Source organism: Silurus aristotelis (genome assembly GCF_946808225.1).
Source record: "Silurus aristotelis genome assembly, chromosome: 6".
Lineage (NCBI taxonomy): Eukaryota > Metazoa > Chordata > Actinopteri > Siluriformes > Siluridae > Silurus > Silurus aristotelis.
In genome coordinates this window covers 18,217,280-18,232,407 of record NC_139579.1, presented here as the reverse complement: position 1 = coordinate 18,232,407, position 15,128 = coordinate 18,217,280, and the positions used below count along the sequence as shown (strand labels likewise).

Here is a 15,128-nt window from a genome sequence, read left to right as displayed (position 1 = left end):
ACCAAATCTGGACACTCACATGTCAGTGTTGAGAAAAATATTTAGTCACTGGTGGTGACAATTGAATACTGACAGACAAGTAAAGGAGAAAATGTAAAAATAAATTATAGATGGGCTACATGCATGTGTACCTAGTGTTAAGTTATTGGTAAGTTAATGTACTGCATTAACCAGTGTGGAGTACATGCACCTAAATATATCACAACCTATATCCTATTTGAGTCAGATTATCAGATGATGCTATGATTTTCAGACCGATGATGATCGTGGTTATTTTTAACCAGCGAGTAGGAAGAAAGTCATGTGAAAAGGAAGTTCAAATTGTGACCAATATTCAAGTGTGCACAATGAGACTGCATGGTTGCTAAAATACAAATTTACATTCTGTACCTGTTTCTTACATTTTGAACTTCTGTGATTAATAATAAAAAAATATTTTCATAGTTTTGCCATATAACATTATCAGCATGCTATTACTGCATATATGTTCTTAACTTGTACTCTGAAAGCAGTGCAGACTGCAATGCATGGCATTCGAAACAAAATAAAGAAATAAATTGCACAAGTGAAGGAGGAGTACTAGTCTTTTCTTTTTTTTTTGTATCAAACAAATTTAAACCAAAGTGAGTGCTTGCATATTTCCACTAAAGATCCCACTTAAGATCATTGATAATAACTGATTATCAAGTTCCTTTCATTAGATACAGTATAATTATCCAAGCCATAGCAACCAGCAAGAAACTATGCATCAAAGTTCATAGATTTCATCATAGATTTTTAAAAGCAAGTAGGTCATTTACTGAAATACAATGACACCTACAATCAAGGCCCTGTTAGAAAACATACACGTCTCATTAGACTTGCTTTATTAAGAGCTTCATTCTCTGATTTAAAAAACACTTAACTGCAGACAGGCCTATGTGAACAGAAATGGATAAAATACCCATGTTCTTAGAAAAATCTGTTTAGTTTGCTCAATGTTGAGCCAGAAACAATAGCGATCTTAAAGATGGAATACATATTAACAAAAGTTTAGAAGAACCAAACTCATAATTAACAAGAAAAAGGCTGGAATACGGCTCTATTAGAAACTGTAATTAGCATTGCCTGGCTTTACTGAGAAAAGACTCAGTAAAGGGTTCAGACCCATTCACTTTGTGTGTTTCCAGGACCCTTGATGATCAGAGAATGTGTATGGAGGCCTTTGGAGTGTTGCGCTCTGATTCTTTGTTCTATCTGGGGGCTAGAGCTGAGCTCAGGGAGAAGCCTTTAAGGGCCAAGCTAACGTCATACATCACATTATGCATACCAGGACCGTGGCCTCTCACATTTACATTTTTTAGATGTTTTCTTACATGTTTTACAAATGACATTTAATACATATTTAGCTCTCTGAATTAAAAATACCTTTTTAATTCTGCTTCAGTGATAAAAATATATACAGAGCCCTAACAGCCCACATTCTTATTTAAAGACCTTGATTTTTTTTTATTGTCCATGAAACCATCGATCATAGATTATGATCAATTAGATCATAATTTCACTCAGAAAAGAGGTTACCATGCAGAAAGTGGAAGATTGAAAGTGAGAAAAAGTACCAAAAAATGTGTAACTTTATTATGCCATTATAGGATTTGGAAATATCCCTTGCTTTCTATTCACTCGTTTTGCCTTTTTATGGTTACAAAGTGTTAATAAATAAAAGTGTTCTGGAATGAAGTATACAAGAATAAATATAAACTAAGATGACTAAAATGTCCACATGTCTCTCTTGTTATAAATATATTTGGCTTAACAATCCCAGGCTGAAGTGATTCATGCCTGTATGCCAATTACACATTTTCTGTTTATGGAAAATAAAAAGTGATATCTGTTTTTGCTTATTGCACATCTGAATTTCTGTGTAAAGATTAGTAATACCAGTCCCATCCAAAGGTATTGCAACAGCAAGGCCAATTCAGCTGTTTTGCTATACACTATATACAGTTATGTTTGAGTTTGGAGACGAAAGATCGTAATTTCAGCTTTTACTTTGCTGAAATTCACACCCTGATGTGTTAAATAGATGCGTTTCAATAAGTATTACTTCTGAATGTATACTCTTGGTTTAAGCTCTGAGTTTTACCTGTGGAAACTGCATTTGTTGTTAGGGATCAGCTAACATTAACAGAACCAGAGAGCTTTCTATGAAAGGAAAAATTATGGGGAGAGAGAGAAAATCAATCAAAAAACATTGCAAAAGACCTGGAAAATGAAAGACATTGATTAGTTTGACAAAGGAAAACAGTAGACAAAAACAACGTGAGAGCTGTAAAGGCCAGATTTCAAGGGATCACATTGCACCATCTGAAGAAGTCAAAGAAAGTTATTTCACAAAATGTAAACCACTCATCAACAATTACAATATGAAGCCCAGATAGGAATTTACAAAGTAATAGAAAGATGAGCTACAAAGATATAGAACCAAGATTAACTTAAGTTAGGATAAAGTAATGGAAAGACCAACAAGCAAAGCATGTAAAACATGTTGAAAGGAATATCAAGGCTTGGGCCTGCATGTCTGAACCAGTTTGCTAATCCTTATTATTGATATAACTCATCATGTTAGCAGCAGAATTAATTCAGAAGACTACAGAAACCTTGTCTGGCTGTAACAGAGAAATGCATTCAATCAAACTTTTTGAGAGGAACTTCATCATGCAGAAAGACAATGCAAAGGACTTCATCAGAGGAGAAATGTTTGAGACTGGTCAAAGCAGTCAGCAGACCTTAATCCATCTGCATTTCACTTAATTTTTTTTTATTTCAAACAGCCCACTTGGTAACAACAACTGTGCCACAGTTAGAGTTACAGAGATAATTCTTTTTGCATTTTTCTGCATGAGGTGTACATACGCCAAATCTCTCTCTCATGAATGGCTGCATTGTGCTGCTGCTACACGATTGGCTGATTAGATAACTGCATGAATGAGTAGATGCCCAGGTGTTCCTATTAAAATGGACGGGGTGTCTCTGAACAAGCAGCTAGGCAAATACAAACTCTAAACATTGACTAGTTAGTAGCCTACACGATATAGTTAGAATTATGGCCTCCTAATTAATGATTAATATTGTCCTGCCCTACCTAAATCTATAATCACTAGTAGCTGCTGTTTAGATTGTTGATTGTATTTTTTTCCCTATTGTACACAAAAGTAAATATTTCATGGTTTTCTTCTGTCAAAGTGACCACCACACTGAAATACAGTATCAACCACTTTAGCTCCAGAATGGCAAAGCACCCAGCAGCTTTTCAAATCCTGTACATTTTTAAGGGGTACAGATGTTTAGGAGAGATGGCAGTTGACTTTTTAACAAGATTGTTTAACAGGATTTTGGAAGGTGATAGGATGCCTGAGGAATGGAGAAGGAGTGTGCTGGGAATGATCTTAAGGGAGATGTGCAGACCTGCAGTAACTACAGGGGAATAAAGTTGATCAGTCAGTGGGTGGAGAACAGTGGCAGAAGTGATTTGTGATAGAAGAGTATCTGCAAGAGTGAAAGGAAAAGTTTATAGGACTGTAGTGAGACCTGTGATGTTGTATGGTTTAGAGACAGTGGCATTGAGTAAAAGACAGGAGGTGGAGCTGGAGGTAGCAGAGCTGAAGATGTTGAGGTTTTCATTGGAAGTGACGACGATGGACAGGATTAGAAATTAGTGTATTAGTGGGGCAGCGCATGTAGGACGTTTTGGAGACAAGGTGAGGGAGGCGAGATTGAGATGGTTTGGACATGTGCAGAGGAGGGACATGGGGTATATCGGTTGGAGAATGCTGCGGATGAAGCCACCAGGAAGGAGGAAAAGAGGAAGACCAAGGAGAAGGTTTATGGATGTGCTGAGGGAAGACATGCAGGTAGTTGGGTTGAAAGAGGCAGATGTAGAGGACAGGGGGGTATGGAGACCCTAACCCTAATGGGAGAAACAGAAAGAAGAAGAAGGAAAAAGTTCCTTTCACTGAGTCTACACGTGTGATAATTTCATGGTGATATTTTCTGAAATGGTGTATTACACATGTCGTCATGTTGTATGTATTGCACCATCCTTTATTGGAAATCTATTTTTAAACTCACCTGCCCCTGTTAAGGGTCTCTGCACAGCCCTGGTTATACCATTGATGGTGTTTCCGTGGAGACTTTATTACCCTGGGGGTCTGTGGCCTGTGGCCTGTGCGTGAGAAGTGTGGGCCATGTGTGCTTGTCCAAAAACAAGACGATACTGTGGGTATTGTAGTGTGCCGCAGAAATATTTCCTTCCGAATTGTCGCTCGGGTTTTCGGAATAAACGAAGGATTTGTTAATTTGTTAATGTCTAAGGCTGGAAGATTAAACCCATAATGATACAGATGTTCTAGGTTCAGAACAACTGGAATTGTGAACGCTTCCGACGTTGTAGGACTACATTATCCATAATTCAAAGCGCTCCAAGAGGCCATGTCGTCACTGCGGACGTGTAGATCAGATCGCTGTATATGGGGATATTGCTGTGATGATGAATGGTGCGGCTTAACTGTTGTACGTGACTACATGTAACGTGCTTTTGGTAAATTGTTGATTTTGTGTTTAATCGCTTCTGAAAGTGAGTCGATTCGCTTTGGAGATTTTTTTGCGCCTCTATTTGAATGTTGCTACGAGGCTCGGGCTCTGATCAGTGTTGCTAACTAGCGTCCAGGACAAGTGGATTTATCTTCTGCTGTATGATGCCTCAGGACAACATGAGCTCCTTGATTCAGAGACTTGCCCGACAGGCGCTAGCGACCTTCCGCAACCCGGTGAGTGAGGAAAGCAAGACGTTTGTGGAGAATCAGAGCAAACTGAGGAACCTGCTGGCGGAGGTCAGGGCGGTGGATCTTAAGATCGTCCCCCGGTGTGTGGAGAGCAGCTGTCCGCCACCAACACCATCGCAGCTCCTCGGTCCGCCTGTTACCTACATGCACATCTGCGAGACGGACTCGTTCAGCATGGGGGTGTTTCTGTTAAAGCACGGCTCCTGCATCCCGCTCCACGACCACCCGAACATGTACGGCATGCTCAAAGTGCTCTACGGCAAGGTCAGGGTTAGTTGTTACGACAGATTGGACTTCTCGGCCGACAGCGCCAGCGGGAGGCAGCACAACCCGCCGCTTCTCCCGTTCCAGAACAGCGCCATGCGGCTGTCCGTGCAGCGCTCAGTCGGCGAGTACACAGAGGAGAGTCCCCCGTGTGTATTATCCCCCCACAGGGACAACCTGCACCAGATCGAGGCCGTCGACGGACCCACCGCCTTCCTTGATATTTTGGCACCACCGTACGACCCGGACGACGGCAGAGACTGCCACTATTATAAAGTTTTGCAGCAGGTCCCCGAGGGTGCAGACAGAAAAGTGGGGGACCAGGAGCAGAGCGAGCTATGGCTCATGGAAATCCCTCAACCCAGTGAGTTCTGGTGTGGTGCTGAGCAATACCCTGGCCCAAAGGTCACTCTGTGAAGGAATCACCATTGAAAATGAAGGAAATACTTGGCAGGTCTTTAAAAACCTGACTTCTGTTTGTCATGGCACTGTATTGTCCCGAAAAACAAGCTGGACTGTGAACTGCGAACAATCACATTTTCTGACCTCTCATGGCCCTGTTGCTGTGTCTCACTATTACACTTGTGATCTGGCATGCCTGGCTAAGGCTGCCTTTTTTTTTTGTCTGAATGATAACGTGTATAAATGTTAGCTATTTCAAAGCAAATTTCCTTCATTATAGTCTTTTATTTTAATATATACATGTTCAACAAATAATAGGACTAGGCCTGGTTTCTTGCAATTCTTGTATATTGAGTTTGTGGTCGAACAGGCATTACAATATAATCTGTATTAAATTACCAAACATTTCTATATAGTTCCACACCAATGGCTTGTTTTGTCTGGCTTTAATTAACTGGACCCTGATTTCCTGTTTGGTAATGTACATTTCAGCATGTCATACACACTGGCCTGATGTTTTGTCCATGCAAAGCTACTGAAGTTACAGGAGTAATTAGATAGCTAGTATGTTAAGATCCCAGATTAGCAGCTAAGATTTCATTTCAGTTTCACTCTGAACTTTGTGCCCAAATCAAATGAGACTCTGCTGCAGTGCTGCAGTCTCATCTGTTGGGTCACAGCCTAAAAGTATGAATACAAACAGACATAAAGTGGGTCATTTAGAATGTTCAATCCAAAGCTCATGTACAAAACTTTTGACCATGCTTTTTTTTTTTTATTTCTAAAGGCATCTTGTATTTCCCACTTACAAACATAATAGACTGCTTACAACTTGTTCATCTGTTTTTGGTAACCTGACAGTAAACAGTGACACAAACACCTACAGCCAGATTTATTTGTATACACACACACACAGAGAGAGAGCACAACATCCTGGTACTTGTTTTAACTTTTGGGTAATGACCTAAAGGTAATTGACAACTGTGTGAAGCAAGTGGATTTCAGAACTACTGCTAAAGAATACCTGACATAACGCTGAGTTTTTTTAGGCACTTACACAGTTAATTGCATGACTGAAGCTTGAACTGTTTTGTAAATGATTCATTGTAGTGTTGTGTTGAGGAATCAACAATTTGGGGCAATTTTAAACAATAAATATCTCGTTTCATTAAAGTAACGCCTGGCTTATTCTAGAAAAAATTTCTCTCTCTCTCTCTCTCTCTCTCTCTCTCTCTCTCTCTCTCTCTCTCTCTCTCTCTCTCTCTCTCTTTCTCTCTCTCTTTCTCTCTCTCTTTCTCTTTATCTCTCACACACACATTCTTGTGTGTCTTAGTACAGGATAACATCCAGGTAGAAATTATACACATGAAAGTGTTAATTCACTCAAAATGTATTCTAAATATTTATATCTGATCAATAAAATAGGTGGCCATGTTTTTACCTGTGTACATTAATCCGATGTACTCGTTCCATAAATGCCCATGATGATTAGAACTAGTCAAATTTGAAAAGTTATGAAAGGGGCCTACATGACCTTGAAACAAAACTAAATAAAAGTGAAGAACTGTGTAAGTTAGTGTTTGAATGCAATGCTCTGAGCTGCATATTAATTCATGAAGGCAAAATTCATTCTGACAGAAATGCATTTGTCTGTGTAAATACATGTGGTTAAACTCGGATCAGGAGAAAATCCAAATATGAAATGTAAAGGTAAAAAAATGGGATCTTGGATTCACCCACACCTTCCACTTTTGTCTTACCCAAAGATGTGAAAGGATACCCTCTAGTGGTGGGCTTGTGTAATGCGTGACTCTTCAAACCTTGCCCATTTACAACACATGTACAGCAAATCTCCATTGTATTAATTTAATTATTTACAGATCCACACCTCCAAGCATGATTTGGACACACTTCGTTTGTGTACAAAACAATATTAGGAGGGCACACTAGGAACAAACAAAGTTCTCAGCATTGGCCCAGTTTCACAAAACTCAGCACAAAAAAAAAAAAGAAAAATCACAGTAAGGTAGTAAAGTGAGTGTTACTTCACCAGTTACGAAAAGCAGCAGTTGATTGTATAAAGTGATCTGTGAATGTTACACAAAAGGAATCATCAGTTATAAACATTAAAACAGTAGACTTCAAGGAAACAAAGCATACGAAATAACGTACTTGCAACAGCAGCGATTTGTTCCTGATCACGTGAAAAACATAAACAGTGTCATACATAAAACTCATATAAAGCTGCCTTGGATTTGTACACACAGGCCAGGTCAGATATCTCATAGTACTGCACTATATCATACTGTTTTATATACCACTTCTTACCAGGCACATGCAGAAGGTGGGACTTTCTTTTTTTTTCGTTTTTCTTTCTTTCTTTATTTTTTTAGCAAGAGTGCTCCATTTCAATATAAATATGTTTAAGGTGTTTTAGGCAAATTACAACAACGAAATTATCAAAACTGCTTGAAGTAAAGGATGTTGGAAAACAATTTCTGAATTTTTTCCCTCAAGCAACCATAACCTAGTGTATAAAAATTTAGGTGAAGTAGGGGAAGATAAGTAGTTAGCTAAAATGGATATAGGTTAAGAAAAAACCCACACCAAACTGTATCTGCCAAGAAAACATTATTATTATTGTTATTATTTTAACATTGTTATTATTTTAAGTTCAGCCTCTTACCTCAATTTAACTTTATGGAAAAGATTTAATAATCTCTACTGAAAAAAGACAATTCAATAGTTATTTACTCACAATATATTCCATAATGAGAGAGCAAGGAGACCACAGTGGGAGTCAACAGTTTCCCTACCTGGATGTAAGCTGAGAGAGAGAGACTGTGATGCTAACCACATTTGTATTTATTACATGTGGGAGTAAAATAAAATGTAATATAATTATTCACCTAAAATTTTGTTTATTTCTATTCCAAATGTCTAGGCCCTGTGCAATTTCAGTCTCTGAGGGTAACATTTTCAAGTATCACTTGCTAACACTGAGATTCCTTTTTGCAGTGGTCCTGATTGGTGAGATGCGTTTTTTTCACTGGAGTAAGCATTTTGGACATGCTGTACCACACCAGCCTCAAGTTATTATTGTAAAATATTGATAATCATATTGAATCAGATTTTTCTTTGACCAAGTATGACGTTAATATGCGAAACAGGGTTTACTCCAATAAAGGGGAGGTAAGGTGTGGATGCCTTTTTTTTTTAGCACATGCCACTGAAGAACTCTGCATGTCCTGGTTAAGTAAGGTAGTATTTGGGACGTATTAAAACAATATGATGTCTGGGGCTAAAAGTGGGTCAACAAGTTCCTCTATCCATCGCCATTTCCATGTCACGTGGTCAGCAGGGTTGTCCAGGTTGTCTCTCTGGTTAATTTCTCTCACATGCCCCCCTGAGCTGCTGATGTCGGGGCAGGAGGAGCGCTCGCCCTTTTCTCTCTCTGTCTCTGGTGGATTTTCGCGTGCCTTCTTCGCTCGTCGCTTCGGGCGAACTTACGGCCACAGAAGTCGCATGAGAATGGTTTTTCGCCCGTGTGCGTGCGGATGTGCGTGGTCAGATGGTCGCTGCGGCTGAAGCTGCGCATGCAGATGCGGCACTGAAACGGCTTGTGGCCGGTGTGGATGCGCACGTGGCGCGTGAGCTCGTCGGAGCGCGAGAACCTGCGGTCGCAGCCCTCAGCTGGACACGGGTACGGCCGCTCATGGACCGGGGTCTTGCACGGCCGGGTCGGGTACTTCCTCGGTCGCAGTATGGGTCGCAACGGGACACTCTGAGGGTTAGACTCCGTGGGTGGCCTCAGTCCGTCCAAGGGACACGAGAGAGTAAAATTTCGTATCATGCTCAGTGGAGTGAGGGGAGGAGGAGGAACTCTAACGGAGTCCAGAGAGCAGGAAAAGGGTTTTCGGTCCTGGAACACGGGCGTGTCTCGCTGGCTGGGGCTCTGGTAAAATCCTCCGTATTCAGGTATGATGGAAAAAAGCGCACCGTCTATGGTGGACTTTGGAGATGTGTAAGAAGCTGACGGGTACGTTAACGGGCATGTGCTGGTGGACAGGTAGGTGGAGGGGTCCTGGTAGGCATCCGCACTACAGGTGTAAGCTGGAGCTGATGTGTACATGTGCTCCATATCCTTCTCGTGGGCTTTGGCACAAGGTGGCGTGACTGAAAGGTCCGTAGGTCCTGGAGAGGAGGTAGGGAAAGGGGATGCGAGAGCAGGTGTCGCGTTTTGGACTTCAGTGCAGACAAAGTTGATCAAGCTGTCCGGGTTCCAGCTGCCGTGTGCGCTCTGAGCGCCGATGGAGATTTTACCCGTGTAGGAGACAGAAGGACTCTGAGTGCTGTTCGGGTCTATAAAGTCACCAAAGCGCTTTACTTTGGAGAAACTGTCCGTGCCAAGACCACCTATATCCGACAAGAAATACATGAGATATTGTGTTAGTTTCCACGTTATACCTTCCTGTATATGTTGTGGTTCATTCAAGTTGCATTACAAGAAGTTGTATTAGAAGTCTATGTTTTTTCTGTCATGAGACTATTTAGGCACATCCTCATCATAAAAAACGTGCAATCCAATGTAACTTTCGCACAGGTCAACTCGTAATCTAGAGAGAAGCAGAGCGCTTGGATCAGATCTATCTGCGCGCTTACCTGCAGATGCCTCGCTTCCTACGTTTACATGCGGAAAGCCGCTCGGTATGTCTGCGATCTCATCAATAGGACACGCATCCGGTGCAATGGAGCGGATCAGATCAGTCAGCGTTTCAGCGACTTTATCCACACTGTTAGCTGTCATTTTAACACACTGCAAAGTTGCTCAATTAAAACCCCACTGCTTTAAAAAAAAAAAAAAAAAAAAAAAAAAAAAAAAAAAACACTCCAGGGGTTACCCAGGCATTATAATTTAGGACATAGAAACAACCAAAACTGAGGTCTCGATTTATTATGTTATCTTCAATATGATGAACTGCTCGCTGCTCTCATTAATAATTCGCACCCCTCAGTTGCCCGACGCTGTAACCGAGGCTCGTGAGTTCGTAGGCATTTTTAAAGGACGCTTTCAATGTGTGCTACGTCATTGACCATAAAAGGACATGAGATAAAAGAAGGTTGGGCGACTAATAGGAGGCACGCGCTGGGACACGACTGGGGATCAATGCACATCAGTTGTTCTTTAGCGTCAGGTTTTTATAGTTGTGCACATTTCAGGTCGCATCTGTGAGTGTGTTTGTGAGTGGGAGGTTTCCCTCCTCACTTTGGCTGTTTGGGTTTTGCGCAGGTTCTCTGCAGGTTGAGGAGGAACGAGCAGATAACTTTCCTAATCCGAAATCAGGAATTCCGGTCAGGTCACTCCCATAGATGGATCTCATCCGGCGGCCAGAGACACGCCCCTTTTGGCCAAAAATGGAACATCCGGAAATTTCGGGTCGGAAACCAACTCGTTGTGATAAAAACCCATTCTAACATCATAACCACAATACAGTGGAATCATGTTGACTGAATGACGGAAAGTAGGATTGGAGGAAAAACGGAAATATATATTTTTTATATTAAGGACATCACTGAGGAGAAAATACAGATGAACGATCTATTTCTTTAAAGCCTGTTGTGGTTTATCATTTTTTTTATGTTTGTTTCAAACTCAAAAATCAGCCTGTAACTCAGAGATCTAATACAGAGTGCATGATTCAGTGTAACAACAACAACAACAACAACAACAACAACAACAACAACAACAACAACAACACATTTGAACGGATACAGTTAAGGATTACAAATGTAATGAAAAGACAGATGCTCCATACATTTTCATATTATTTTATATTATTAAGTGTGTTCTGCTGTTTATACAAAACAAGAACAAAAATTACCTTTGTCAGGTACCTAATTTGCACCTCTTTAAGCTTGTTTTCAAGTCTTGGACTATTAAAATTGCGAACTTTTACTGTAAACATGCAGACAAGCAATAACTGCAAAATACATGATCAAGACACCCCCCCCCCCCATGAACACCCCTTCCCCACCCATTCCACCAACTTAAACTAATAAAATACCAATTTTTGAAGACCAACTATAAACCACTATTAAATCAGATTTTTCCTTCTGCGATACAGTTCAATAAGTGTTTCTATGATGTGGATATGAAGTAATGGCAAAGATGACACAGGCGAATTTGGAAACCCTTAGTGAGCTCTATATAGATTTGAGAGCAACTGTACCACCATGAAACAATTCCATAATGCAAAATGACTTCTCCCTGCCTCTTTGAGATGGCAGGAAGACACTTTACATACAGTATCTCTGACACAGCATCAAACCCCTTGTCGTCATTCTTTGTTTTTCTGCCACCGTGATCTATTTTCATCTTTGGCGGCGTGAGCAATCGAGCAGTTGCTGTACTTGTGATTGAGGCCTAATTTTGTAGCCACCCACACAAGAGAACAGCCCCTTCTCTGTGGATTCTCAGCCAAAGCTGAGGCTCTCCTCGCTGAATAGATTTGCCCTCCTACAGCTTGCCGCTCCACTCCCTCCTCCCTGCCGAGCTCGTGCGAGCTCCTAGCTTCTTGCGCGCCCACATACACATGCATGCACATGTCTTCACCGACGCTTCACACAACCCAAAGTGACGCAACCAGTTTCACAACTAGTCTATGTCTGAGTTATCTATCTCTCTGGACTGTACTCTGTCCATTTTTTAAGAGAAATATGATTTCTTAATTGTCTTGTTTGTGTGTACGTCGGTGTACAACAGAGCAGCTGGAATTATATTAAGTTTAGGAACCTTGTAATTAAAGAACCATGCCACTCACAGATGAATGTGACGGTTCAGACACACTGTGTGTGATGACAGTTCACTAATGAGAGTTTGTCTCTCCACACTTAAATACACACTACATCAATTCCCCTCCTGTCATCTGAGATGCTGCAGTCCCGATAAATGGCTAATCTAAAAATCATCCCATGAGCTCTTATAATATCCACATACATTGGGTTGTAATGACTTTTAAAGAAAATCAGTCTTCTCTGCTGTCATTTACTTAATAAAATGATTGTAGGCTGCCTGAGGAATTCACATGCATTTCAGTGTACAGGATAAATGACACACATACTATGGATTTTGGTGTTCTGTGGAAGTCACTGGCTATTTCTGTAATAGACAAACTCCATATGGCAAATAGTGCACTACATGGGAATGTGTTTAAGGCTTTCACACCCAGTTTTATGCTTTTTATTTGAAATAGTGAGAGAGTTCGGATTCAGGCTTGCCTGCCTCAACATTGTTGGGGGCAGAGCTTCAATCCCACTCCATGTCCTTGTCCTTTGTTTCACACCCACAGGCACAAAAATGTATTCCTATTGTGCCTGCATTGCCAGCTTCGCTTTTAGATTTCTATTTAAATCTATCAGAAGAGAATAGGCACAAGTTAATAGTGTATATAAAAGCTAAAGCGTACTAAATTACAAGGAATATAAATAATTGGGATAAATAAAAACATGCATATATATATAGATAGATAGATAGATAGATAGATAGATAGATAGATAGATAGATAGATAGATAGATAGATAGATAGATAGATAGATAGATAGATAGATAGATAGATAGATAGATAGATAGATAGATAGATAGCTGGGCTATTGGGTTAATTGGATTAATTTAAAAATTTCAAGTTTAGCATATTGGTTTAATGTTCTTTTTTGATTGTCTGACATAGCCTCCACAACTCCCAGCCCCCTGTACCCCTCCCATGCCCCTTATGCCCTGTACGCCCACGCCAAGCCATGTTTCACCACCCGTTTTGTTTGCGTGTGCCGTGGTGCTGCATGGGGGCCTGTCGACCCCTGCACACACCGATTAATCAAACGTCACAGAGAGATTTCTTTCAAATAGATTATTCCCTTTCATTACACACCAGACTGATATTTAATGCATGTTTTTTTTGTTTACTGACACACTGGACCCCAAAACACTGCTATCTGGGCCATTTTTAACCGATAAGTTTTTTCAAATGATTATTTTAAATGTTGTAGTGTTTAATTTTCCATCTTGATTTTAGTTTCAGGAAAACAATCTAATTTAAGTAATAGTTTTTAGGGTTAGTTGTATTTAAATAATGTAGAATCATACAGTATATTAAGATTGTTACATTTCATATCTATGTAGTCAGTCAAATATCAGTCATACCCTTAAATAATAAAAAAAACTTTGTTTTTACATGATTTAATGCCATTACAAAATAATGCAAAATCCCACAAAGCTTGCTTCTTTGTTGGTTATACTTTTTTGGTCGTATTTCGTTTAAAAAACAGAATGACAGTATGGATTTTCCAGTATTAGGACAAATATGTAGCTATACACATTACACACTCATTTTACAAACAACTTAGTTGAACACTTACCAAATGTCTTACTCGAGGCTCTTTCAGTCCTTCAGTGGCTCTTTGGTTTATTCAGCTACAAAATTTCCACTGAAGCTTGTAACTCAGGCCTTTCTGCTCCTGCTGCCAAAACACACTCAGGACACACATACAAAAATTACACACGCTTTCATAAACCTTTAAGACTAGAAGCAGTCATATACATTTCCTACTTGCAGGAAGCAACTGAATAAGTCAGACAGTGGGTTTGTTCCCACCTCTACACATCCTCAGAGTGGAAATTGTTATGATAATGAACAAGGTTTGGGAGAGAGCTAGGAGATTGGACCAGAAAACGTTGCTTTGCCGGGGGGAGTCCGTAGGTGTTTGGGTCACATATGCATATCATGCTCAGGGCGTGGTTTTCCTAACAGCTGACCTTTTTCAGAACGCGTTCTCACCAATAGCACATATTAGAGGTTTTTTTTATATCAGTGATTTTATCAGCATATCAGTTTAACTCTAGTTAAACATTTTTAGGCTGCAAAGTGCTGCAAAGTCAGAACATGTCTAGGAATTTAGGAAACTACTTGCCTAATGTTTGTACACAGTTGGTTTCTATAAACATTCATAAATCAAGTACACTTGATTTGTAAGCTCTAATCCTGATCTTTTGCAGTCTAAATGTCCCCTAAGTAGGCCCCATATTGATCATAAGATCAATGAGGTGCATTTCAGATACTACATAAAACAGGAACCTAGATTAGGAAATGTAATAAAATAATGACACACATGGAAAGAACCAGTCTGTAATTCTAATGAATGAGTGTAACTCTGTTTTAGAGACTGGCGCGCCCCCCGTCACCCTTCTACCCAGTGCGTGGGTGGAGAGCCCAGGAAGATGGATGACCACGCTCCCAAAGCGTGATAGGTATTGCCCATGTCACCAACAAGAAACAAAGACATAAGGCAGCAGGATTGATTGCATGGGGGTGTTGATCATTAGGTGTAAAATCGACACAGACCCACCAAAAAATCGACACCGCTGCTTATATATGCACTGAAAACTAATGCACCATGTTGTTTATTTCTCATCATAGCAATACTTGCAGCTCCATGTAAATCTGTTATTTTTTTTTTTCTGATAGATTGTTTTCTCTTTATACACCAAATTAAAACCTTGCTGTGATTGATTAGGATTCATTCAATGACCACATCAACTTTATTAGTAACATGTGTACACTTGCACATTTATGCAATAAGCTAATC

The 15,128-nt window shown here is 40.2% G+C and overlaps 2 protein-coding genes across 3 annotated transcripts; one reads left to right on the top strand and one right to left on the bottom strand.

Moving 5' to 3' along the window:
* Positions 1-3,866: 3,866 nt before the first annotated feature.
* On the top strand, positions 3,867-6,662 carry adob (2-aminoethanethiol (cysteamine) dioxygenase b). Its single transcript, XM_083543799.1, has one exon. The coding sequence runs from the start codon at positions 4,734-4,736 to the stop codon at positions 5,502-5,504; it is 771 nt and encodes a 256-aa protein (XP_083399925.1). The 5' UTR covers positions 3,867-4,733; the 3' UTR covers positions 5,505-6,662.
* Positions 6,663-7,341: 679 nt separating this feature from the next.
* egr2a (early growth response 2a) lies at positions 7,342-14,314 on the bottom strand. Of its 2 annotated transcripts, XM_083543731.1 has the most exons (3): positions 13,902-14,314; positions 10,152-10,305; positions 7,342-9,905 (listed from the first exon to the last, which is right to left on the bottom strand). In XM_083543731.1, exons 2-3 carry the CDS (start codon positions 10,294-10,296, stop codon positions 8,884-8,886), a joined length of 1,167 nt encoding a protein of 388 aa, XP_083399857.1. In that variant the 5' UTR covers positions 10,297-10,305; positions 13,902-14,314; the 3' UTR covers positions 7,342-8,883. The 2 variants fall into 2 exon arrangements, with proteins under 2 accessions (XP_083399857.1, XP_083399856.1); XM_083543730.1 differs by lacking the exon at positions 13,902-14,314 and having other exon boundaries at positions 10,152-11,038.
* Between the last annotated feature and the right edge of the window lie 814 nt (positions 14,315-15,128).

Excerpts from the sequence above, each read along its gene's own strand:
- adob (XM_083543799.1), top strand. The coding sequence starts at position 4,734 with ATGATGCCTCAGGACAACATGAGCTCCTTGATTCAGAGACTTGCCCGA.
- egr2a (XM_083543731.1), bottom strand. The coding sequence starts at position 10,296 with ATGACAGCTAACAGTGTGGATAAAGTCGCTGAAACGCTGACTGATCTG. Across the intron at positions 9,906-10,151 it reads AGGAAGCGAGGCATCTGCAG|GTGGTCTTGGCACGGACAGT; the intron begins GTAAGCGCGCAG and ends TGTCGGATATAG.